This window comes from Onychostruthus taczanowskii, unplaced genomic scaffold (assembly GCF_017590055.1).
Source record: "Onychostruthus taczanowskii isolate IOZ18803 unplaced genomic scaffold, ASM1759005v1 scaffold65, whole genome shotgun sequence".
Lineage (NCBI taxonomy): Eukaryota > Metazoa > Chordata > Aves > Passeriformes > Passeridae > Onychostruthus > Onychostruthus taczanowskii.
The window spans coordinates 2,117,469-2,144,225 of record NW_024504233.1 but is presented as its reverse complement, the minus strand read 5'-3'; the positions used below and the strand labels follow the sequence as shown (position 1 = coordinate 2,144,225).

Genomic DNA, 26,757 nt, shown 5'->3' with positions numbered 1-26,757 from the left:
GCTGATACAAAATATTTCTACTTCTTAAATGGAATTCAATACACTTTTCTAAATGTCTTACTGTTCCACACAGCTCAGAACACTTCAGCAACTAAAAGTTATTTTACTTTATTAAAAGTAATTGTTTTTTTGTGTTTTTCCCAGTAAATCGGGGAGTTTCTCATGAAAGAAGTAAATTAGTACTGCAGGGACAATCACCTTTTGGCATTAGTCTAAAGTGGATGAAAACCTACTGGTTTATCTCTAGCATTTCTTCAGTGATAGCACTTTTTTCACCCTTTTCTCTTTTGTGTCTTTTTTCTTTTTTAAAACTAGTGCTCAGTGTCGCATACTCATACTTTCTTACAGCTGTTATAACTAGTGCAGAAGTCTAGTTAGTTCTTCCTGACTGATTTCCTGCTCAGCCCCTTGTCCCCTGCCACCAGCTTAGGGAAGAGCTGATTGGAGTGACGCAGTGGAAGAAGCTGTGGAATCTGCTACATTGTAGTTCTGAGCATGCTTGGAAACAGTCATGGAAATAATGCACTTCATTTTCTTAGTGGTTATATCTGATATGTTTTGAGGGAAAAGCACTAGCACTCTTGAACTGATTCATCAGGATAGGTAGCATCTTTGTCTCTAGATGAGTATGGAAAATTACCTGACCTTTGATGGGTATTTTGATAAAAGCAGACACAGGCCTAGGTACACTTTCCAGGAAGTGTAGGCAGAACATTCTCTTTCTTCCAGTCTAAGAAAAAGTATAGGCAATTCTTACAGGTGTGGGGGGAGGAATTCTGCTCAGAGAAAGGATTATAGTACATCTTCACAAGATTCTTACCTGGAGAAGCTTTCATGATTGTGAGAGTCTTGCCTAAGACAACATAGCTTGTCTTTAAAATCAGTGTTAATAAGGGTTCAGTGTTTGACTTATTTAATCTGTACCATTAAGAAAGCAGAGTTATTCACTATTTAAATTTGGTCAAATTCCTTGGGATTGCTTATAGAGAATTTAAATGACATCATTTATCAAGCCAGACACACAAGGCTTGATCTCTTGGCCACCCCATTGACACCATCCAGGATTCAGAAGCCATGAACAGACTGCCAGTTTTTACAGTGTGTGGGTTTCTGTATGCAACTAGAAACACAATGGTTCTTCCAATGGGTTTAGAATAGATTCCTGCTTTCAGGAACGTACCTGAATCTTGGTTACTTCACATACATATAAGTGGTTTTGAGTGAAACAAATGTTAGTGGCGGTCATTTTCATCTTTTAGGTGAGACAAAGAAATGTGATTTCCTTAAAAGACCCATAAACCATTTTTTGACAATGTTACCTTGCAACATATTTGTGTCATTAGAGGGAAAAGTAAGTTTTGGCAGAATTCAGATCACATATTTATTTTAGTAAGTACTCGTAAACATTATTTATTAAAGGAAATGCAAAGGAAAAGAGCCTTGGGACACCTGTTCATCGTAGCAAACTGTCACCTCATAGAGCTAATATAAAATATTTCTATTTCATAAATGGACTTCAATGCCTTCCTACATGTCTTACTGTTCCACAGAGCTCAGAACACTTTACACTTTACCAAGTAAAAGTTATTATTTCTGTGTTAAATGGAAACATTCAGATAGCTGACTTCCAAAAGGTCATTTGGAAAGCTGCTGAACAAAAAGAAATGCTCTGGACCTTTTGCTGAGTAAGAAAAGGATCAGAAATGAAGACAAAAGAAGGAGCATTTTTTAATCCAAACATCTAAGTTGATTGTTTGTGACTGTAATTTCATAAAGGAAGTCACATACTTTGCAGCAAACTGAAGCAAAAAGCCAGAGAGTATAACACTGATAAATGCATGAGAAATGAACCATTAATTTAATGAACCCCGTTGGTCAATCAGCAGCATGGTAGGAGGGCCTGTACATCACCTCAGCCAGTTGTAGAAATTCTGGGTCAATCTTCTGCATAAAGTGCTTGTCATCCAAATAAGGGTGGACACAAAAACTTAATGGGATATTCAGGAAAGACTACTGCAGGAGGACTTGAGGGCATTAATCCTTCTTCCTGGGAGAGGATTGCTGTCATCTTCAACAGAAAATTTCTGCCTAATTCCAGTCAGAGGTATCAAATTGAGCACAAATAAAAGGGTTGCTTGGACAGTTGGGTCAGATCAGAGGGTGGCATTTTCTAATGAACATGAGCAAGAGTAAATCAAGAGCAGAGAAATAACAATGATGTCCCACTAATTTTACAGGGCTCAGTATGTTTAGCAGCTCCATTTATTTTCTGATCTGGAATTATTGTGGCATTGCAGGAGGCAAATGAGAATTAACATGATCAGGATGATGGTAGGTCTTAGTGAGGCAGATGGTATAGAAGTTACCATCTATTGTGAAATAAGTCCAACCCCCAAATGAAAACATATCAGCTGTGCTGGTGATGCAGAGTCCTGACCCAGGACTTAAGTCAGTGTGAGACATTTCTTTGAGTCCCCTTTCAATCTAAGGGACTGTAAGAGCATTTTCACTGGAGGTGGAAGGTGTTGCAGAGTGTGTGTTGGTGCAGTCATGGAGGAAGATCAAAAACTCACTGCAGGGAATGTGATCATTAGGGAAATGATCTGTCACAAAATTCACTGTGATGCCACATTTCAGAACAAAAAGTGCTTCAAAGCTTTTGGCTCAAAAACAAGCTCAAACCCAAATCCCTATGACTTCTTCTCATATAGAGACAGGAGAATTCACTCATAATAATCCTGGGAATGGCTGACAGTGTGTGATGCTGAGTTTTTGAAATGTTAGATGTTTCTTGACCACACATTCCATCTAGATGCTTCACAATGCAGTTGCTGGAGGAGAAACCAGTTTGATTGCAAATATATCCTAGCTTGCTCTCTCTACTCATTATCTTTATGGTACACTTGCTTTTCATATTCCTGCTGTTGTTTTAATATCAAAAATTCTTTCTGAATTTCAGCTCTTTGATGATTCTTTGCTAGAAAGAATTAGATTTAATATTGTTTTATTGTCCAGTGCTTGCAGTCTTACTGGTGATTCGTTCTAATATTGTTTTTGATGGATTTATTAATATAATGATCAAGCTGGCAAGCACCAGCCCAGCTTGTGCCTTCTTCACAGGTGAAGCCTTGTTATGAGGAAAACAGAGGAAGTCAAAAAGATTGCTTAGTTTCTCAATTTGGATAGGAGTCGTCTGCATGCTACAGGGGAAAAAAAAGAGGTTTAAACACCACAGCAGGCAGATTTTCCACATCTTGAAGGTTCAAAGGATTCTGTGGAGATGCAGGGGTTGTTCATCTTCTGCAAAACAAATTCTGACCACTTTCCTGCTTGCAAAGGTTAGAGGCATTTCAAGGACACACCCAGGTCCATTGCACTACCTTTGTGCTGTCAGCAGATTAATAATTAAACAGAATAAATTTTCCGTATTTCTTTCCACTGGCATTTATGATCTGTCAGGGCAACTTTATTGAAATTGACTGATTTTTGCTATTTTCTAATATTCGTAGTTTTGTTATGCAGATACATTTTTTTCTTTAATAATAAGGGGTTTTTAAATGTAAATTAGAGAAACTGTATTAATAGAGATCTTTTCAAAAAGTTTAATAATGCGAACTATGAGATTAAAAAAAAAATCCATAAAAATGATAGGGTAGGAGAGGAGTATGGTGTGACATCCTTGCCTGGCTGTCAGCCCTCTGGCTGTCCAGGAAGTCCCCCTGACACATGTGGCTGCTTCCATCTCTTCTGCAGATTTAGGCTTCCTTCATGTAGAGCCAGTGTGGCAGATGGAGGTGCTTTCCCTTTGGAGTCAGGTGCTTGGTCTGGACCTGCAATCTTGGAAGCATTGTCAGGATTGTTGGTATAGTGATATTCATCCATTTCTACTGATGCATGAAGGATGGAACTTGAGGCCATTTGGATGCCTTTCATCATACTCTTAGGCAGTGTGTAATTTTTCCAGTGATTGATTTGCTCTTGCTGTAGTGAGTCATCATGTTTTACCCAAAACAACCCATGGCTTGGTTTAATGCCATGTTTTAATTGATGCTTTTTCACAGAGAATATATTCTGCTTTAAAAAAACACAGGTAACAATGTGCAGATGCAGTGATTTGTTTTCATGGTCTGAAAAATCCTCCATTCGCAGTGCTTGAGAGTGCACAGTAATTGAGTTTGCATTCTTCTTTATGAGGACAGGGCACACATTTGTAGAATCTCACTGCAAACACCATTAAGTTAGACTGGAAAGAAATTCTTGCAAAGAAACAGAGTTAATTCACTCAGTTATATCAAGCTCTCAGCATACCTAACCAAAGGACTGCTTGCCCAGTTTAAGGCAGTGGCAGAGATATACCATGAGGAGCTTCTGTATTATAAGTAGTATTTGGAGTTAGTATTGTAAAAATTTATGCACTCTTAGTGTTAGAAAGTGAGAGATGTGAGTATGTTACATAAATGCAATGTATTGAAAGTATATGCTATCTTCAGGGTGTAATTTAAACAGTACAAGTTACATCTCCTTTGAAATCCCCAGTGCTATTTCTGCAGAATGTAAGCTCTAGTCTTCATTGGGACAAGAGTTTAAAATTTAGCTCTAGGAGAAAGCATTTTAGAATGTATGGAAAGAAAGTATACAAATATAAACTGAAATCCTAGAACCTGTCAGGAAATTATGGCAACACACTGTGCAAGTGTGTGCCTCAGGCTAAATGGAGAGGGAGCAGTAACGTCAGAGAAAAAAATAAAGGCTGGGTTATGAGTGTTTGTGTAGGTAGTAGTGGTTTTCTGAAGACGAAAATGCATCTAAAGTGATATTGACTAAAGATAATATCTACTACTGTAGATAAAATACAAAGTAATTATTACCAAAATGAAGAAATTAATTCAGGAAATCACATAAACCATAATTAATTAACAAATTATTCCAATGCATGAGAAAAGTTGTGAATAACTCCATGGGTCTGCTAGATTGTTAAAAAGTACTAGAAGCAATAAAAGTGAAGACTGAAATGCCTTTTTACCAAGTTTTCGTGCAGTCAGCCCCAGAGAGATTCCTGTTCAGTGCTGGAAAGTATAAGGCAACAGTAGAAGGCAGGGTTGGCTACAATCTGTTAGTGGTGTGAGGAGGGGGCCCAGCAGTTTAACAGCACAAGTTGTTTGCTTCTGGGAGCACTGGGGAAGAGCAGAAATGGGACCTGTTGCCTTTTTTTTTAACTAATGCTAGATTTTCTTTTAGGAAAGAAAAGCTTATGGATAAGCTTATAAAAAAATCTTCAGGATGTTGTCTTTAGGAAGAAATTTTCAGAGCTGAATGTTGTGGAATTCACCCAAGATTTCTTGAAGGACTTATGGATATGAAATTCCAATTAAAAAAAAAAAACAAACAAAACAACAAAACAGCTGCCTGAGCATCAGCTGCTGTGGTAGAGGTAGCCAGGGGATCATAATTTTAATAATCGTGGCTCTTTGGACTTTAGATAGATCAATGCAGCTTCAGTAGTTAAAAATACTTGAAATAGTAATAGCAGAAGGATAAAAGAAAAAAGTACTTTGGATGTTTGTACTGGGCAGCTCGACTCATGCTGGCCTGGGACAGTCTCTGGATATTCTGTGCAATGCTCACAGAAGGGAAATGATAGTCTTTGTTCTTAGATATTTGCTGTCTCGTAGTGTACCATGAAGTTTGTGTCATTGTGGTGGCTGTGTTGTGCTTTGTAGCTAAAAAAGCACTCTAAAAATGAAAAAAAGAGAATCATTAGGGCAACTACTCTTTCTGGTTCTTTAGTTTTGCAATATTCTGTGTCGTCAAACAATGCAGGCTGAAGTGTTAATGCTTCTGTACATTGCCACCATTCCCCTTACCTCAGTGAGGAAGTTTACTCATTTGTGGGTTGACAGACAGCCTTTCCTGGGAATGGGAAGGTGCTTGCTGACAGTGCAAGCTGAGAGCTGCTTTGCTAAGTGCAGACCAGTGCTCTGCTAAATGGAGATAAAATTTAGGCACCCACATCCTGTCACACCATTTAGTTCTTGCTGGCTGCCATTTACCAGGAAATTGAAATAAGTCCATTAGCTCCAAACACTGTTAAAAAACCAGCAAAGACTAAAAAGTTGTACTTGATTTTCCTTATACTGTGCACAGTTGAAACTATGCCTTGTGAGCTTAACCCTCTGCTCGTGCAACTCTTCCTGGTGGTGGCAGAGGAGGAGCAAAACCAGCTCTGGCTATTTCTCTGCCATATTAGGTTTGCAGGTGAACAGGAGTAAATTCACAGAACTGGTAGCTAATGCAACTCTTCTTGTACATTTGTAATCATTATTTGCTGCCAGTTCTGTGTCCGTTACCCTTGTACCAAAGATGTTGAATATGCAGCTTAAAATTATTGAGAAATTCAACTGTTTGATTTTTGAAATACATATATGTTTTAGATGAAGTTATTGACTAGGAGAGTAGACATTCTCCTTTTATTACTCTATAATGTTAGCAACTTTAACTTTTGCAATAAATTATTAAATAGGGCTGAGTGGGTCTATTTTGGAAATTCTTCTGAAATCAGTATGTTATTTGAAAAGAAATACAAATTTTAATTAAGCTTTTTAGTTTACCTGAAGTCAAACCATATTGTCCCAGTGAAAACTGGTCAAGACCAGGAAGATAAACACAGTAATAATGTTATGCATCACAGGCTTGCTGGGCAAGCAAATCTGAACTACTATCTCTGTAGAAGACTGAATTAATCCTTGTGATCTTACCACCTCTGAATTTCAGAGTTTCAGATCAAGTTGGCAGAAGATAGCAAACTGTCAAGGCTTCCTAAAAGGCAGTCTAGGTGGCAAGCCTGAAGCAGCTGTAAGTTCCTAGTGAAACTCTGGTGCAAGAACATGTCAGTTTTTGACTGCTGATTTAAACTGAACGCGTCTTTCAGATTGTGCTGTGGAGGCATCATCAGAGTTGTGGGCCAGTTTCCTGGAGTGTGTTGTAGGCAGATGCACAATGATAAGATAATGAGGAGCCAGGCAGGTAGGGGCCACCCCCTGAACGTGGGACCATTGCAGTTTAGAGGTTGGCTGCTGAAGGAGCACTGAATCAGCAGCTCCTACATTGGCTGGCAGGGAGGGCAGGAGGCAAAAAAGAGGGCAAAGAGCAGCCAATCACATATGGCTTTTGCAATTTTAAGCTGCACAACAGAAAGTAGCATTGTTGGGTGGGTGTGCAGAAGTCACTGGAGCCCTGCAGCACCTGCCCCAAACCCCTCTCTGAGCCCATTCATGTGTTAGTCGTGCTTAATAAGCTGTTGTCAGTGTCAGCATTAATGCAGAGCCTGGGAAGGAACAGAGGCAGACATTTTGTCAAACTTATACTACAGACCAAACACATGTAGCAAAGGGTTTATCTACTTTTATGTGTTAAAGTAATTCCTCTGCCCCTTCCTGCTGAAGTGGTGGACTGCAGTGTGTTTTATCTGCCTTATGTGATGTCTCTATGTCTCTGCCAAAGCAAAACTTAGAGCTGACTAATGGATAAACACCAACGTTGACTCTCAGCTTTGTCCCCTAAGGTCTGAAGGCAGAAACAAGACAATGGGAACCCTCCCATAGTTAAGCCACTCAAATCTAACCTGAAGCTGATTTAAACTGAAAAGGGAGTTAGACCATGTGGCTGACTGACTGTGATGAGTCATAGCCAGAAAGGACACGATTCCACAGTACAGCACTGCCAGGCAGAGAGGCCCCTGAACAACACAACTACTGGCAGAAGCAGGACTTTTATGACCACATTCAGGAGTGCAGTGCCAAAGCTCATTAACTTTGATGAGGTAAAAGATGACTTTCATTAGCAGCTGCCAGTAACTTGAAACTGAAAGACAAAACAAGCTTGGCAGTTAAGCTGTTTTGGCGCTGTGCACCTTTGCACAAGTAAAAGCACTAGCACTCCTGGCTGGAGGGCCAATGCTCTGGCAAGAGGCTGGTATTCCTCATGTAACGTAGACCAAAGCCATGGTCAAGTAGGTTGCAATCGTTGTAATGTGAGAAGTTCCTTATGATACCAAGTGCTGTGGGATCTCACTGAGGTATCAGCCACTCATCTCTGCAGAGCCAGCTCCTCTATCTGCCGGTTCCCCAGTCATGGTGTGGGACTGAGCAGGGGGGAATTGAGCAGGAGATGTTGTGGACCTTAGTGCCATTTCTTGCATTCATAGGACAATTCTTTTATTAAGTTCCGTTTCCATTCATCAGAGAATCCTGTTCCTTTGGGGTGGCTGTTGGCTCCATACATGTGCCAAAAATGAATTTCCTGACCATCATCCTTGACCATGGAATATCCTACAAAAGGATCTTATGTGGCAAAATGGAAATCCAGAAACTAGAGTTTTACTTTCTTGTAGATTTTTCAAAGTTTCTGCTCATGAGGATATTCTTCATAATCCTAACTAAAATGCTGCAATCTCTTTGTCTTTCTCAGTCGCCTTGCTAATGTTGGGCACCATCAACAATGGCCTTTGATATTTTTAATATGCATTAAACTACCTTGAAGGTTTTAGTTTCAGCATCAAGTATAATGAAAACTGAAAAATTTGATAAATAATTTGGGTGAGGGTGTTGTAGGTTGTGCAGGGCTTTGATCATAGTGCAGTTTATCCAGTTACTCCTAGCAGTTTACATTCTGGTGCAGAGCAGCCTATGGAAATCCAGGTGATCCCACACTGGAGTTGGTCTCCTGCACCAGATGGAGGTACAGAGAAGGCTCACGTGCCTTCCTGAGCCAACAGAGCAGAGTGCTGAATTAAGCACTGTCAGTGCCCGCTTCCTGCTTGTGTGTGCTGCTGGGGGGTTATTAAGAGATCTGTTACATGCCAGACTCTATAGAAGTCTTGATTCACATTATCTTTCTTCAAACTATGATCTTTTTTCAAGCTATACTTAATTCCTACTGAAGTAAATGACAAATAACAAATTTCTGTGCTTCCTTGAACACCTAACAGAAGGTTTTGTCTTTTTTAGTTTGTTTGTATTATCAGTTTTGTGGGGCATATGTATGAAATGCAAAATAATAGGTGCTGAATAATATCTTCAAGTGCCTTAGTTTACACAACTGAAAAAAACCCCCATATATTTCCATATTAAAAATGAAAGAGCAGTAAATTTTACCAGTTCATGTGGCCATATATTCACCAGTATTTCAACCAAATACTGTAAAAGGATAGACTTAGAAAAGCCTTACCCATATTTGCACATACTTGTGTCTTTCTGCTTCAGCTTTTACATCTGTCATCACAGGAGACGGTACACACACTACTCCCCAACTGCTGGTCTATGGGGATGTGTGTATACAAACTGATACTTGTGTTACAAATTAAACTGGGCTTCTGACCTCCCACCTCCAAGTGGGAGTTGTTATTGTCATATGTAATGCTGCTGTATACACTTTTCTTGGTATTACACGTAAGAAATGTTTACAGGTCTTGTGAATAGCTGTGCCTATATAAAGAGTGTAAAATTATTTGGAGCATGAAATTGGATGTTCTCTTAGCTTTGGCCTGAGGGCTTTCCGTGGGCCCCTATACATTGAAAGGTCCATACAATTCTTTTCCTAAATAAATTCTTGTCTAGCATCCTTATCCTTTGATTTTTCTTTTCTTTCCCAGACCACTCATTTAATATGAGTGCACATTTTATTTTAAAATAAAAAATTATAATAAAAAAGGAAACTTGAAATGCTAATGAGAATTACCTTCCACAGGCAAAAGATGGAAGCACAGAGTATTTATGTTCTTTTTGCCTTGAATTATTTAAGAAGATACTGAAATCAGTCTTGTTCAAATCTTGAGGAACATGAGCTTTAGATTTTTGCTGGAATATGGGACACCACAATCCCTGTGAAGAGTGGAGTCCTTCCATTCTGCGCCTTTATTTTTATTTCCTGAAGCATTCAACATATGGTATTTTAGAAAAGGATGGTCAGCGTAGCATTTAAAGCAAAATTAGATGAACTGTTTTTACCTCTCTTTGCTTGTGATTATCAGGTGGTTGATTAAAGTTGGATCTCACATCTCCTGTTATAATGAAAGTAGCAAATGGAGAAAGAGGAAAAAAAAAAGAACACATTTAAAATGCCAAGGCCCAATGCTGGGTACCAAAAGTACTGATCTTTAAAAAAAAAAAAAAGAAGAGGAAGGGATTAAGAAATCACTTAATGTTTTTATTGAATTCCAGAGGAGTTGTGTGGACTCTGCTGTCTTCTGAAATCTGTTCATCGTTGCTTTTGATGTCACATGAAGTAAGGGCCCCTTCTTGAGCTGCTCAGCTTCCCTGAAGGGACAGAGCCCAGGTTTTGCAATCCAGATTTTGAGATAGTGAGAAGCTTTTGTAAGTGTGTGCAGGGCATTCTGGGGAGCTCAAGTTCAAGGAGTTTCTCTCTTTGCAGCCTGTTCCTGTTTATGCAATCAGACGGATGTGGGCATATTTTTTATGTTGCTTTCAGATCCCTGTGAACTTCATAATTTAAATTCAATTTCTAATTGCAATGTGCCATTACCTCCGCTTTGCAGCACGGGATGTTAGAGAGACACAGACATGGAGAGTACATTCAACCACTCATGCAGTTAAGTGAGCAAAAAGCAGAATTCCTGGGTAGGACTTAGTCACAGTTCCAATTTTTCTCATTCTAGCTGAGGACGAGATGGATTTCAGGTCACACATCAAATATAGGACATTTTAAAATTAATTTAAATAGTGTGATTTCTGCTTTTCACAGAATCCCAGAATTAACTAGGCTGGACAAGACCTTTGAGATCATTGAGTCTAACCTATGACATAACACCACCTTGTCAGCTGGACCATGGAATTAAGTACCATATCCAGTCTTTTCTTAAATGCCTCCAGGGAAATAATAAAAAATGAATGATAAATTTTAATGGGCAGTGTTCTGGAAGATAATGATATGCATCACTGAATGATTTACTTTTCAAATGATTTTTGCATTAATAATGCTGGAAGAATCTGACCCTTACATGATGCTTCTATCAACATTTTGTGTGTATACATTACTGTGTTTTAAATTGCACCCTAACAAGAATGCAGTTGATTTAGCTGTTGGTCAGTGAATCCTGGCTGTCAGAGTATTTTATGAACAATAAAAATGTTATTCGGTAGCATATTTGATAAATGATATTCAATTCTGATAAATTTTGGCCTGGATGTCTGGAGGAAAAAGAATAAGTGATGATAGTAGCCAAGTAAAATCAGTGTCCCTTGAAACAAAGAGAGTTTGCTGGCTGCAGCTGGCAGCCCCGGGAGGGTGAGGAAGCTGCCCAGCAGGCAGAGTTGGTATGGGAACGGTTCTCCACTGAGCTGCATGATTTTTTTTCCCTCTGTACTCTCTATCCTTTCAAGAAACAGAAGCTAGTTGTCTATCAGCCAGTGCTGGTTAGGATCTTCTCTTCATGCTGGAAGAAATCTGGGTCATAGGAGATGACTGAGACTAGCAGGATAGTTTAGAGCATTGCTGCTTGGAGATGTGAGGCTGGGACTTCACCTCATGGAGCACAGGGACTGCTGAGGGTCCTGTTAAGCTTGGAGCAAGAAGTCACTGAAATACAAATGACAGATCACTGGAAAAGGAAATTTTTGTGCCACATCTTTATTCTGATTTGTGAATCTTTCAAAGGCTGAGGCTCTGCAGGCAGAGTAACTGTGCACAATAAAACCCAGCACTGTGACTGGAGGTACCGGGCAATGGCTCGTGCATTCTCTGCTGTGGAATAAAGCAGCTAGTTTTTGTTAGGCCTGAACTGCACAATCATCAGATAATTCAATTAAAATGTAACACTTAATTTTGTGAGTAGATAAAGGCAGATCTTCACTCTGACTCCAATGTGCCCATTTGAACCATGGGACCTGTTCTCATCCAAGACAGCAGCTGAATTCCCAACCCCAGCATGTGACTCTGTAATAGGGTTGTTTCAGAAGCACCAAACATCACTGTATCACTCAGAGCAGCACTCCTTTGAGCCAGCTGCCGTCTCCTAGAAGTATCAGAAATGTTGTTTGCACAGCACTGTCTGAAAAGTGTGATTTTTGCAGGAGTACTGAATTACCTGGGTGAAGGGAAGAACTCAGGGAACGCTGCAGCTGCACATTCACGGTACACTCCGTGACTGCACCTTTGGGGGCTCTGGATTCTTTCTGTCCCCAGCTGCTACTGCTGAGGGGCATGACACTCAGGTGCTCTCAGTGCTGCTACACCTTTGCAGCAGTTATGCAGTGTTGCTCTCTGGTGGGCTGTTCCTTTGTCATTTGTCACAGTCTGGTCCTGCTGGCTTGAGTCTGTGCTCCCGTGCAGCCCTGCTTGCCCTGCTCTCAGCCCTTGGCCAAGGTGAAACCATGGAATTTCTGTGGCACGTTTATATATCTTTTATCAGTAAAAAAATCTGCAGTGCATAGCAATCAAACATGTGGCTTGGTAGGGTGTTTAATATAGCAGTGGGTCAGAGAAAAATATTATTATGAAAAGGAATAACTCACAGGCAGATGTCAGTTCTTGAAAGAAATGCTCTTGTTAAAAAGCGGAATCTTTTTGAAAATCACTGATTAGAGTTCTCACTGACATGAGTAAGTACAGAGCTGTTGATTCAAGGATTTCATGCTAACAGAACTCTGAGAAACAGAAGGTATTTCTGATTTCAACAGGCTTTATGTGATCAGTGGCTAAAATGCTGATCTTAGAATCACAGACTCACAGAAAGACTTGGGTTAGACTAGACCTTAAACATAATTTACTTGCAGCCTCCTCTACTCTTCAAATGGTACTAGACTGTTTATAGTTTGAATTTGAGCTAATTAAAGACAGTTTAGAGACGTTTTTCCAAGTTGATTTGGTTTTTGTAGTGCAAAGGACCCATTTTCTATAGCTGGCAAAATTACATAAAAAGTTACCTTCCATCAGGAAGATGTACAAAACCAGATAATACTTTAATCTTGAAGAAACTCAAGGATATCTGTCTCTGAGAAGCAGAGAAGCGAGTCAGATATTTAAATAAGCCATGGTCCAATGAAGGGCCTGAAATTAAGTTTGCCCCTGCCTCACACTCTCACCAAGTCAGTCAGTCCGACTACTCAGCTGTAGCCTCTTTTTCTGATCAAAACTCTTGAGAACTGAGCTGCCTTCTGCTGTTCTCCACAGCTTCCTGTGACCAATAGAGTCAGCAATTGCAAAAAACGTGGGAGTACAAATTGAGAGGATGATAAAATATGTGTAAGTTTTTTCCTCCTTCTGCTTGCCATAAACAATATTCAATCAGCAAATCCAGAACCATTCTGTCAGTGCCATTAAGCAGAGCAATATGGAGCAAGTGTTTCTGTCCAAGGTAGATGGGGGAAAGGAAGATCAAGGAAGGATCCAGCAGAGCTGGAAAAGTCATGACTAAAGTTAGAGGGACTGGCCCTGGGGAGCAGAGAAGTTTAGCATGGGAACAACATGAATCTGGCTCAAGACTTTCTGTGCACAAATACTGAAAATATATAAAGGGCAAAGCAAATATTCACAGAGATTTTTTTGCATATTGCACAAAATTGCCAAACAAATATCACAGCCAATCTTTCATTCCTCATGCATAGGTGTTTCTTAATGACTGTGGAGAGTCCCAGCATTTCACAGCTGAAGGAACTGTTACATCAGGGTTTGAAATTCTCCTCTCTTGCAGACATTTCACATGGTGACAAGGACTCCCTGCAAAGCAGTATGGACTTCATCCCAAAGATTGCCACCCCTCACTATATCATATTAATGAACCTGAACTGAAAGTAATTGCAAATGCAAATGTGATGAAAAGGAATTTAATAGGGATGTTTCATGACTGCACTAGAGAAGTGGTTTAGCACTAAGATAAGTCTGATTGCTTGGGCATGTGGGTGCTATGGTAACTCCATTCGCATTTGGAAGCACTTAAGCTCAAAACCACAGTATGCTGCACCCTCTTCCTTTTGAGCAGGGTTCTGTAGAAGAAAGGCAGAAGTAAACAGCATGAGAGAAACCACAGGGCAGCAAAGGCATCGTTAGCTGTAGCTGTACGAGTGCGTTACTGCAAAGCTGTCATGTGAAGACTGAAAATGTCATTTCAAGTATGGTGCAAGTGATAGAAAACCCCTCCTTCTGACTGCTAAACACACAATATTCCTGGGTATTTATTTTAGGTTTGCAGGAACTGTGTTGGCAAAAATAATTCGGTTTGATGCTGTTGGTTTTTGCTCTACTCACACAATATTCCTGGGTATTTATTTTAGGTTTGCAGGAACTATGTTGGCAAAAATAATTTGATTTGATGCTGTTGGTTTTTGCTCTACATCAGGTTTATGGTTTTGATAAATTCTACATATCATTGGTAACAAATATTTCTTCCATTAAATTACTGTTTCTTCAGGGAAATTTCTTTTGCTCTTTGTTTTTATTTTCCTTTGGAAAAATCTCTTATTTTTATTTTGCATAATCATAACCAGAACAATAATTTTTTTAAATGGTCAGAAATATTAAACATATATTGTAACAATGTGTTCCTCCTTGTACCTGTCAGATATAAATTCTTAATTCCCTCCCTTTCTTTTGGTTGTTCCCCTTGTACTTGATTGCTGGCTAATTCAAATTTTTGCCTGCTCCATTGCTGCAAATGCTGATTAATGTTCACAGCTGACTCTGAACTCGAGGAGGATAGGGATAACTCCAGTTTTGGAAGGTGGACAGCAAGGAGAGGGACCTAGAACAAGCATTCATTTCAGAGGTCAATTTTTCACTCAAACCCGAACACCACATCCTATCACGTTGGCCATAGTTAGAGCAGCGCTCCCTCCTGAGCTGCGCTCTGCAGGCAGAGCACGCCTTCCCCACTGCCAGTCAGCCCTCAGCGCTGGCAGGTGCTTGGGAACAAAAAGGCCTTTGACTCTCACATAATGCTTTAACCAAAGGTTAAAGGGGCAGGAAAGAGTGCCAGGATCAGGCTCTTGGGCAGCGATGCACTATGTGAATAGTTGCTATGGGAGGCAATTATTAATGGACTTGTACAAAAAGAAATATTTTGAGAAATCAGATGGAAACTATTCCAATTACTAATTTGAAAAGTCAGAAGGGACATTAAATCCAAGTATCAAAAGCAAACAATTGTCATTTCTTAATCCGAACATTTTAGAATTTCTGTTAAATTAAAATTTACAGTTTCAACATTTTATCCCTAATTTCTGGTGAAAATAAATATTGTAAATATTACCCGTGGAAAAGAAATTGTAATACTTATTTAGTTCTAACATCTATGATTGCTATAGGGCTATGAAGACTTTTATCAATAGACAATAACTTAGAAGTGATTTGATGGCTTCATCTTCAATGACCACAAGAATAGATTTTTATTTTAGGACCCTCAGAAATGTCTCTGTCACCTGAGAAAATTCTATGCTGTGAACTCAAATGAGTGGTTTATTTTTTGACTCTGAGCATGAAAAATTTCACATATTTTTAATATGAAGTCTATATGTCATTTTTTACTTGATTTTCAAAAAACAGCAGTTTGTCCAGAAACTGGGAATATTCATAGTTTTTTCTTCCCCAGAATTAGAGATAAAAAATAAAGTGCAATTCTGTAGTCTCTGGTTATGAAAGCCCTTTATAACATGTGATCCCGCCTATAAAATTTGAGGGGTCCTCTGTGGTATAAAATTACTCAGATGTTTAAGTGTTTGTTAGTCTATTCTTAGGTCTGCCCAGATTTGTTTATAAAGTAGCAATGGATCCCTGAGTTTTGTGTTTTCAGCAATAACAGTAACATCTCTGGCCCTGATGCTCATTTACTTTAAGGTCTCGTTAGCTGGTTCTGGCAGCACAAGGGAGCTTTAAAGCAGGTGTGAATTACATCCTATCCCACTTGAAGTTTAAAAATAAATCAAAGGGCGGCTGGCAGCATTTTGTGAGGCTCCTTGCCTTACTCACCCTTCACCTCCCACCAGGAACTGTTCTTTTTTTGCAATTTAGTATTGGCTTGCAGGGGAGCTGCAATGTCTGTGCTGTTTGCTAGGAGACCCCCTCAAAGAGCTTTACTCCATCTGAACAAGTAGACCACATCCTGTTGCTTTCTGTGCAGATGTGAAGAGCCCTGACCCTGCTGAAGCAGTGCCGTTCAGCTGTGAAAAGAGGGAAGGCAGAATCTGGACCTACATTCATTGCTTGGCGTAAAATGCTGCCTGGTGGGGGTTGCTGGGGTCTGACCAATATACTAAAGGCTGGAAAGATCCTGGGAAAAGGGCAGAATCAGTAAGCATTTTTCCTGGCAGCAAAACCTGGCTGCCAACTGTTTTACAGACACGAGGCTGAGAGGAAAGATTACTTCCTCTGCCCCCTCCCAGCTCTGGCAAAGACACGAGGAGTACAGCTGGATGTGAAGAGCCAGCTGGTATGGCACCATGCTAGATAAAACACCAAATGCACTATTAGCAGAAGAGGCATCCTCCTTCCCACATTGCTCTGTGCTGTGTGTGTGGAGGAATGCTGTCCTGCAGCAATCCTGTGCTCAGCAGCCTGAGCTGCTGCCGTGCAAGCGTAGCCTCCTGGCCAGTGCAGCAGGAAATACAAAACCAGGTCCATTTTACTCACTGTGCGAATTAAGCAGCAGAATGGAGTTAAAATACATGTTCCATGTCATCAGCTAATTGAATTCTGCCCCTATAAACATGGTAACATTTTTAGGCTCTTAATGCTGATTCAACAGGATCTCCATCTTATCAGCTGGAGTTTGTGTTATTAATAGCACATGCACACAGGAAATGTGTGCTGGCTCTTTCTGCTGCTGGAGAAGATTGCACCCTGGACTTCCTTGAAACACAATTTTATCATTTAAAATATTGTAAGCCCCAATTGTCTTCTGTTGAGTTGCTTGGTCCTGCCAAGTGAAAACATTTTCCTAAGACACCAAAAAACTGTCTCCTTATACAACTAGACTTTTTGTACAAGTGTAACCACAGCACTTCAGTGAGTGCAGAGTCAGTACTGCAGAGGTGATGCAGCAGCTCCTGTACCTGTGACCCAGCCAGCCTACTGTCCTAGGTGTTTGAGAGGCTGGCTCTGTTTTTTGGTGGCCTGGATTCTTTCACGATTTTTCCATTTGCTCTTCTTCTTGAACATTGAAAATACTTCATAGCACAGTACTCCCATGTTTCACTCACAGGGCCAGTACATCTTTGGGCTTTCAGGAGAAAGAGTGGTGAACTCATTTTAGGTGTATTTTGTTGTCATCTCAAACCTTTCTTTGAAGCAGCAGCTGCATTCTGTCCACCAACTGGTAGGAAGGAGAATGAAAGCAATTAGCCAGGCTCCCATCTGCCTGTGGGATGAGCTGCTGGTTATATCTTTTTCCAGGACATGTGATTAAGGCCAGATCTGCTCAAACATTACTGATGAACCATTTGAAATCTTTTAGGTATGTCAGCAGGAACCAACTGGTGGCCAAATCAAGAGAAGGGAGAGGGAAGCTAAAAAAACTTACTGCAGTAGTAGGAACTTTTTCTGTGCTCTAATTCTTCCATTTGGTGTATCTGATTTTATCCTTGTTATCCTACACATATCATCTTAAGAATGTCTCACAGTTGGGCGCAGTTTAAGCTCTAAGAAAAGTTTTGGGGTAGTTTCCATTTAAACTCAGACTGACTTGCTTAGTTTGGCAGTCATCAAGCTTTTGTAGTGCACAGCATGTGTTTGGGGGATTGGACATCCTCATTACATTTTAAAGATAGTTTTTGATTTCAGCTTTCAAGTTTCTAGAGTTACGTTTTAGGATATAAACCTGAGCAGTTTTGTCTTTGAGGTAAACTTGGTTAGCCCAAGGTTAGCTCAGACATTTGTTAGTGTTGGGACATTTTTTGGAAAATAAATTAATAGTAGAAATATACCCATTAATCTCAGAGTAACAGAGTCTGGTGTGTTGGGATCCTTCTTGATTTTCCTTCATTTTACCCAGTACCTCTCAAAAAGGTTTCATGGGGAAATGCATTTGCTTTTCTTTTTGAGAGGATTTTTTAGTGTTCTGGTGCCACCTATTGAATTCTTTTCAACTGCATCCTATTTCGTTGCTATAATAAATCATATTAGGGAATAGAATCACAGGAGAGCAGGAGACCCTTGAAATGCTTAGAAGGGCATAAAACTGCCATGAAGTTCTGTTAAAATGATAGTGCTTAGTTATAGGCAGGAAAAAAGGGTAATCTTGGACTATTATTTCCCATACTGTTTTAAGACACTGCTCTGAGCAAGGCAGTGGGACCAGGTGGTCTCTTGAGGTCTCTTCTAACCTGGAGTTCTATGATTATGTGTAATGTTTAGCTTTTCTCACTGGGAGTGAGCAATAAACCTTACACTCTATTTAAGCTATTAGAATTGTTCTAACTTCACGGGGGGAGGATGAGGAAAATTATTTTCACAGAAATCTTGAGGAAGTGAATGCGGCAGCACAACACGACAAGCTTATGATCCCTCTTACCTTTTATTATCTCACTTTACTTGGAAGAGGCAATCTTGATGTGTGTAATTTTGTTTCTATTATGTTTGCATCAGAGATCAGTAAATAGCTTCAAAAGTATTTCTGAATGTTTCACTGATCTGAGCAGAGTTTAATTTAGGACTGTGTTTTTTTGTGTTCTTGGAAAAGTTTCTAAGTGAAAGTTAATCTGTGACGATGCTCACGGAAAGTTAATATTTGGTTTGAGGTATATTTGATGTGCTAAACCAAAGTAAGATTTGGAAAAGGAGGGGGAATAACTGATTCTTCAGCTAATAAGCCTTTTGAAAAAAGAAAATCATATTATGGAATTTAGAATGACCAACTGCCAGCTTTCAAACACTGAATTGAAAACCATGAAAATACATTGAAAATACATTATGGCAAATATGAATGGATATGAATGTTTGCCTTTACAGGGTTCCTTGGCAGTTTAATCCATATAGTTGTAAATCATGCAATTGTTGTAAAGAAATGTTGCAGCCAGGAGGTTTCAGATGCTGAAGGTACATTGAAAGTTCAATAGGTCAGCTATATTTTTGTTTCTTATCTGTAACCTCTCTTAGGTTAGGAAGCTTCTCGTGCTAAGATTCTGTAGCTTTGAAAAGAATGCATGGTCTGTGTTTCAATGAAGGTATATAGATATAAATGAATTAACATGCTAGGCCTGTTAATATAGTGGCTTCTACACCCATGTTATTCAATCTGTTTTCAGTCTGCTACATTTTAGAGATTATATTCTTCCAATTAAGATAAATGCTATTTTGACAGTTTCATGTGATTTCAGACAAACCTCATAGACCCATGTCCTTATCTCATGGACCAGATTTTAGGCAACACCTTTCCCCACTTCTGTAAAGAAATAAATGCTGCATTACTGTTTTTAGCTGAACTTCATTTGACTTCTGTTGACATCAGGCTACTGGCTTTTTCCAAATTGTCAGTTGTAGTAAGAGATCTTGCATAATGTATAGTGCACAACAAATTCAGTTACTGACTAGAAAAGTATTCACAGGACTTTAACTTTTGTGTACATTTAGATTCATATCATGGCTTAGACACACTTCATGACAGTTCTGAGCACCAAGAAATTCTCAGTCCCTGCAGATGACATTGCCATCGCTGCTTTTGTGTTTTGAATGGCTGTTGTCAGCCTTCCGAACTGTCCATATGGGGTGCAGAATCCATGGTGGCCACTGAGCAGCCAACACATGTGCTGCTGCTTGTCAGGTCTGTAAGGAGAAAAAATCTGGAGTCCCAGGATATCCGCTTATGTTGATCTTCTGTGTCAGAGATGAGGGACATAGTTTTGATGCTGGCACATGAACAGGATACTTACAAATCCCTCACAAGTATGGCAGTTTCTCACATAAAGCTGGTTTTTTGCTTTAAAGGTTGAAGGAGTTCATTTTCAAAAGAGTAAAGCTATAGCAGTTTGTAGTAAAGCTGAAGTAACAGAGAAATGATAAACAGGGAAGTTCTATCTGAACAACATGTGCCACAAGAAAGAGATAAATAAATTCCAAGAAATAAACATAGTAGGAAAGATCTGGTAGAAAAAAGAGCAAAAGAAGGAGGAAGGAAGAGCCAGATAGGTGGCTGGAAGTTTGTTGGATGGGGCCATGAGCAGCCTGATCTGCAGGGTGGCATCCCAGCCCATTGAACTAGATATCTTTAAGATTCTCTCTAACCCAGACCATTCTGTGACCGTATACTTGATATTTTGGGCATCTGGTTGTTGCTGTATCCACTAAATATAACTTAAGGATGTGTGATGTCCTGGGGAAAGGTTAGCTGATATTTGTGTGGAAGGAATGTGTCTTTATATTTTTGGCAAATTCCTTGAAAGTTTAAGTTACATTATTTTCTCTCTCTTTATCAGGGCAGGAGACAACAATGACCACACCTGGTACTGGTAAGAAACAATTTATATGGCAGAATTGCATTGATTTTTTTTTTTTTTTTTTTAAATTCCTTGACAATTTCTTCTTTTTCTCACACTCCATTACCTCACAGAGTGTATAATGCCTTTTCATTCACCCAACAAAATGAAATATGCTGTCTTATTAGGCAGGAATATCAGACGTCTGGTTTTGTGTACTGTATTTAAGTATATCTTAAAACACAGCATTTTGCGTGGAAGGCACAATCATAACCAAAAAAGAATACACTCCCTGGTTGTTCATCTGACACCTGTTGAATCCCCTGTACTTTAAATGTTTGATGTGCCTTTGCTTGGTTAAAAATTCCCGTGTCTCATTATGAGAGTGCTCCAGCACCGCGCCCTGGTGCTGTGGGCAGCTCTGTCCCTCCTCGGCCGGGCACACATGGATGGAGCACCACCGAGCCCGCTGTACCTCTCACCGCAGGTGCCAGCCTCGCACACAGCACGCACTTCTCCAGGGAGCCCAGCCCCGGCCCGGCCCCGAGCAGCCCAGCACGCAGCAGCGCCTCCGCTGCCCTCACCGCACGCACTCCCTCTGCCTTCGGGGATGCTCCTGCAGGTTTGCTGTCTTCCCTTAGAGGCCACGCGCTGCTCTCAAAGCTCTAGGGGAAAACGAAGTCAGCACCGGGGTAGCCTTTTTCAGCTCATGGCTCATCAAATGGAAGAGGTGTCTGTGCTTCGGCGTGGTGGCAATGCCAGGATAATGTGCAGGATCTGGTATTGGAGGGCTGAGTCTTGCAGTCACCACAGTGGCATCAAAAGTCCAGCTGCTGCCAACAAGGCTGTCCCCAAAGCAAGAGCAGTAGGAATGAGCCTAAAAGAGAATATAGAGACCAGTCAATGGTTTATAAACAGGGAGATGAATAATGAATCCTAGTAAGAAATACAGTGAGCAAGGTACATGACCCAGCAAAGGAGTACTGCCTAGAGTTGCTGTTTGTGAAAAAGCACAAGCATTATTCATAATTGTATTTTACTGTAAGAATATAGCAAAATGTTCTAGTTTTTCCCAGTTCAGAGATTGTAACACTCTTTTTATTTTGGCTTCATCTGGAATTATGACTTAGTATTGACCAAAAAAATTGTCACTGTACATAGCAAAATTCATTTGTAAGTGGTATACTCCTAAAAATTTGCTTTCTATTTAAATACTCTTTTTGTTTATTTAATATATTAAGATCACTTTTCTTCCAGCAGTCTTCTCTAAATTACAAAAATCCCCTAAGAAACAAAACATAAACAGAAGTGCTGTAGTGTAAGACATTTCTAATGACAAAGCCATATGAAAGAATGAATTTCTCATTTTAATGCTGATATGTTGTTTATTTTCTTACAGATGATTACAATTCAACATCCTTGCACAGCACCACCTCATCAGTCAACATGCCAGCAGGCACTGGGATCACCCCCACTCCCAGCTCCACTTACACAATAGGTGACAAACTTGCACACAGTTACCACAGTTCTGATACATCAGGCACAGAAAATGGATTTGAATGAGGCATTTAGAATGTTTTAAACCTAAGCATACAAATTAGACATTCAACTGTATTAACCTTAAGGATGTTTTTATGAGCCTTACTAACTGTTCATGAGTAATATTAAAGATACAAGATTTGTTACTTGTCAAGCAAGTGCAAAATAGAAATTAGGTCCACACAGTGGCATGTAGCAGGAGGGTAAATCTCTCAATTATTATGTCAGTACTCCTTTTGTTATTCACAGAAATTTGCCCAAGCATCAAAAAAGTGTGAATACATCTAAGATCTGTGTGCCTCTCTCTCTTCTGGTGTCTTCCCTTTGGTTTCACACAGCAGTTCAAGCACTTGAAGTGATTTTAGTTGCCATTGGGTTGTAAGAAATTAGTGAGGTCAATAAAATACATGTATGTGCTTGTGCAAAGTACATCCAGGAGCTGGACACTTTCCATCTTCTTGAACTGTCCTTCGAGTAGCTGTAGGCTGCTGTCTGCTCTTTGACAAACTGAACAGAGCTTTTACTTGGGGGTGCTCTGCCCCTTACAGTCTTGGTGACTCTCCAGTGGTCCTTCTCACTTTGCCCTTTCCTTAGGGCCACCATCCAGCTGGTGACTCCCAGCCTGGAGGCAGGCAAATCTAGGGCCTACCTTCTATGAAAAAAATAGACATTGGTGTGTTTTAGTGACACCTTTACCTTGGGATATACCAAGTAATTTTTTTCAGGATGAAGTCCTTTGCTTAAGCGTCTGCAGAAAATACCAGCATAAATTTCTTTTGGGTATCCCGGTGTAAAAGTAGTCATTAAATGATCTGTACTGTTGTATAAATCTCTTCCCAAAGGTTAAGAGTGGCAGTGCAAAAAGCAGGTAAATTTTGTTTCTTTGGTGACATTTTATACAGCTCAGTTACCCGTTCCACAGCATAGATATCCTGGAAAACTACTGTAGTTTATCATACTGCTATGAGACTGTGTGATTTTGGAATATTCTTGTGTAATTCTGTACTCAGAAATGTTACTAATAACCAGTTTCATTTCTAGTTCATTGATGTCCTTGGAAAATTGTGAAAGACACATGGTCCCTAAAATAACTAGTTAAAGAATGGGGTTATGTATAGTTTTCTTCCCTATTTCAAATGTGAGAGGACCTTTACTTGTGTTGAATATATTGAAAAAAGAGTTAGGGGCAGTTCTGCTCACCCTTCTCCAATGCTCTGTGGGAAAAATAGCCAATCTGTTAAGACAGACCTTCATATTATTTTCTTTTCTTATAGAAACTACCACAGCGATACCTGAAGCATCTTGTGGTAAGAACCATACCCCTTATTCTCTTCAGTCTTGAAATGTGACCAAAAAGTCAACTCAAATACAGAAAATTGGTAAAGCTGATAAAGCAGTAAAAAAAAAAAAAAAAAAAACCACCAAAAAAACCCCACAACAAACTGATCAATTAGTTGTTTTATAAAATATCTTCCTGTTCTGGAAGAAGAAAGATTAAAGTTATTTAACAATTCTGGTCTTTTCACCTCCATTTACAGTAGCTTTTCTTTTAGCTATTATTGAAGACATAAAAGACTCTAAGAACAACCCTGAAATGGCTGAGGTTTTACTGAAAATTCACACAAAAGACACAGAATATCGTATTCTGGGGGATGGCATAGACAAAACTGTGAGTTCCAGCAACCGTTCAGTAGAGCTTCCAAAATGCCAGAATTACACTGTTGGAGTTAAAAATGGCAGGTGTTCAGATGGGACTTCTTCTTCTTTTCTTGTTCCAAAAGGTAGGTGTACAAGGCTTTTAGTAGTTTCTTTTCTTCTTCTTTTTTTTTTTAAATTTATTTTTATATGCAGTAATTCAGCTTCCCCAGGTTTCTTTGTCTATTCTTCTTGCTTTTCAGAGAATCAGACAGCAAGTTTTCATATTTTGTCCATGGTTTGCAAGCTATTCTAAAGTTGTATATTAAAACTTCTCAGTATTTTCTTAAAGTACAATGAAAACAAACCATAGTTCTTTAACTAAAAAAAAAAAAAAAGGGAACTTTAGCTGCACTGGCCATGTGCACTGTGGTAAACAATAGCAAGACCAGCCACTACTTCAAAGCCTGTGATTATGCTGAATGTCTGCACTAAAACATTAATTTATTATTTGAATACCTGTGTGTCTTTATCTCATGAAGGTTTTTTTCAATTTTTGCTTTCCATTTCTTATTAAATTTTGCATATTATTGTATGCTGATTGTATCTTCATATTGCAGAACAAGTCAAAAAACATAGATGAACTGTTCTTTAAAGACTCAGTATATCCAATGTCACAATATATAATCTTCCTTTCCAGTTGCCAATGAACATTTTGAAGTCAAGGACACAAACGATACATCTGCCTTCTTATGTTGGAGTAGCTCACTTTCCTGTGCTGGTGTGACTGTTACCTGCAATGGGACATTACTTCTAAATTATTCTAAAAGTGGGTTTTTTATTTATTTGTCTTTATAGGTGTTGTTGATGTTGTTTATTGGTGAGAGACTGGCAGATTTAAAGTAATTGTGCCAGTCTGAGATAAGGGTAGCTCAGAATTCATGTGATTGCCAGTTGGAGGACTACCATCACCACAAGTGCGGATCTGGGAAAATTCAAACCCAGAGACCTGTTTTGCTCAGTTTACCAGCTTCACAAGTCGCACAAATTCTGGAGAGTTTTGAGGTCCTGTTTGATTTTCTGAAGGGGAGCTGAGCAGTTTGGAAATGCTGCAGTCTGTGCTCATGCTGTGAGCTGACCCCTTGCAGGCTGCCTTGGCCACTGGCTGTGCAGGCTCCTGGATGGCCAGGCTCTCTGCTCTTGGAGTCAGCTGGCCTGAGGACATGCTGGCTCAGAGGCACCTAGTGTGATAGGGCACATATGGATGCTGAATGGCCTCGTGTGTCCCAGAAAAATGGGTGATGGATGTCTGGGGCTGGAGATTTCCTGCTTAAGGGAACTGAAGAGCTAGGAAGCCATTCCAGGGTACTGCCAGACTCCCCATGACATGTTTGGATTTCTGTAGGAAAACTGTTTCCTTAGAAAGTCAAATTATGACCTTTACTGATGAAAAGTAAAGGTCTATGCAAACTAAGTTAGTATGTAAGAACATAAAGTCTAGTCATTGGATCAGGTTGTACATTTTTCTGCTTGGAATATCATGATAGTTTATTACAAATGATATCAAATAAATATGGTAGAGAAAATCTCAAGATGGTGCCACATACGTATGGAGTTGTGAAAAATATTGGTAAAGCTCTTCTTGTGTCTACAGATTCAATGTCTAGAGATCAAAATCAAACTTGTGAAGTGCTGAAAAATTTATTACCATACCGTCGGTACGACTGCATTGGATCCATACATTTTAAAGAAAGCAATGTTGCCAACCCAAACTTCGCCATATATACAGACTGTGCTGGTAAGTGTAATGCTTACTTTTGGTTTAGATTCCACATATTTCTGGCAACTCCTACTATGAAACCCATTATCTGGGTTTCCTGGGGTTAAAGATACACTTTGAGCAGCATTCTCTGCCACACTCAGCTTCTCCTTCAGCTCCTCCTTCCTGGTCTCTTGCCCTAGTGGTTGTTCTTTCATTGCAGTCACCCTCTCACTCTTCCAGTCTGAGCCCTTCTTTCCTTCTATCAGAGACTGTGATTATTTTTTATTGCTGTTTTGGAGACTGAGAACATGATCAGCTACATGGAATTTTGAATGAAGATGCATATACAAAAAAAGTGCAGACCTAGTCTGAAACCAGTCTTAAATTCTTGATATGAAGATATTGGACAATTTTAGTAAAATTTGATGTTGCTGTATTCACTTGTCCTGAATTAATTAAATATATGAAATTACTGTAATATGATGCTTTTACGTATACTCAGTTTATACTTATGTATACCTTCTTGAAACAGAGTACAAAAAGTATTATATGTTGTTGGTATCTTGCTGTAGTGTCAGATGAAATTCAATTTAATTAATCAAAATAGGTCAAAAGAGGAATACTTTTATTTTCATTTATTGCTAATTATTGTTATTTTTCTTTTACAACAGTTCCAGAAGCACCACAAAACCTTCAAATAATACATCTGACTAACAGAAGTGTAACAGTTAATTGGACAGCACCTGGGGACACTTCTAACTGTCCCAATAAAGGCTACTTCGTGAAATTCTTTGTGAACGGCAAATGTAAGTATATTCACATTTAAATAATTCATTGCATGTACATGATTACAGAGCACCAGGCATAAATGCACTGTCAAGTCCTATTGGAATCTCTTAATACTGTAATTTATTTTAGACAAATACTAAAATTTCCTTCCTTTAAGGTTGTTCCTGTTGAACTTTTAGTTGAGATTATTCAGTTTACCGTGTCAGGACATGACCCTGTCACCCTTCGGGTGGCACAAATGTACGGCAGTTAGGCATAAACATGTTTAGATGGGTGTAGCCAGGGGATTGTCTTCTGCTAAATGGCCACTCCTTCCAGATATGCTGGTCTCGGCCCTCTTACATTTCAATGAATAAATTTGTATCCATTGTACTGTGATCCATGTTCTCCAGGTGCAAGCTTTTCTTCAAAACAAGGATTGGAAAATGAGGTTTTTACTATGAAGAGCCTGATAATAATAAATATGTATCAGGTTTAAGCTAGTCCTGGCTTGATTAATCCTTTAGGCTTAATTCAGCCTTTCTGTTCATATACTGCAGTTATGTAAACCTGGGCTGCCACAGGAACCGAAGGCTGTCATGCTCCTGTGCTCCTCTGATGCAAATCATCTCTCCCATT

General features: G+C 39.5%; 1 protein-coding gene across 1 annotated transcript in view; it reads left to right on the top strand.

Moving 5' to 3' along the window:
• Positions 1 to 26,757, top strand: part of PTPRC (protein tyrosine phosphatase receptor type C) — a 58,391-nt gene that overhangs the window by 12,750 nt on the left and 18,884 nt on the right. Inside the window, exons 3-10 of the mRNA XM_041420721.1 lie at positions 20,415 to 20,447; positions 20,902 to 21,036; positions 21,814 to 21,912; positions 23,228 to 23,260; positions 23,507 to 23,734; positions 24,289 to 24,417; positions 25,243 to 25,386; positions 26,022 to 26,156. Coding sequence (XP_041276655.1) covers positions 20,415 to 20,447; positions 20,902 to 21,036; positions 21,814 to 21,912; positions 23,228 to 23,260; positions 23,507 to 23,734; positions 24,289 to 24,417; positions 25,243 to 25,386; positions 26,022 to 26,156 — 936 coding nt within the window. The remainder of the gene's footprint in view (positions 1 to 20,414; positions 20,448 to 20,901; positions 21,037 to 21,813; positions 21,913 to 23,227; positions 23,261 to 23,506; positions 23,735 to 24,288; positions 24,418 to 25,242; positions 25,387 to 26,021; positions 26,157 to 26,757) is intronic.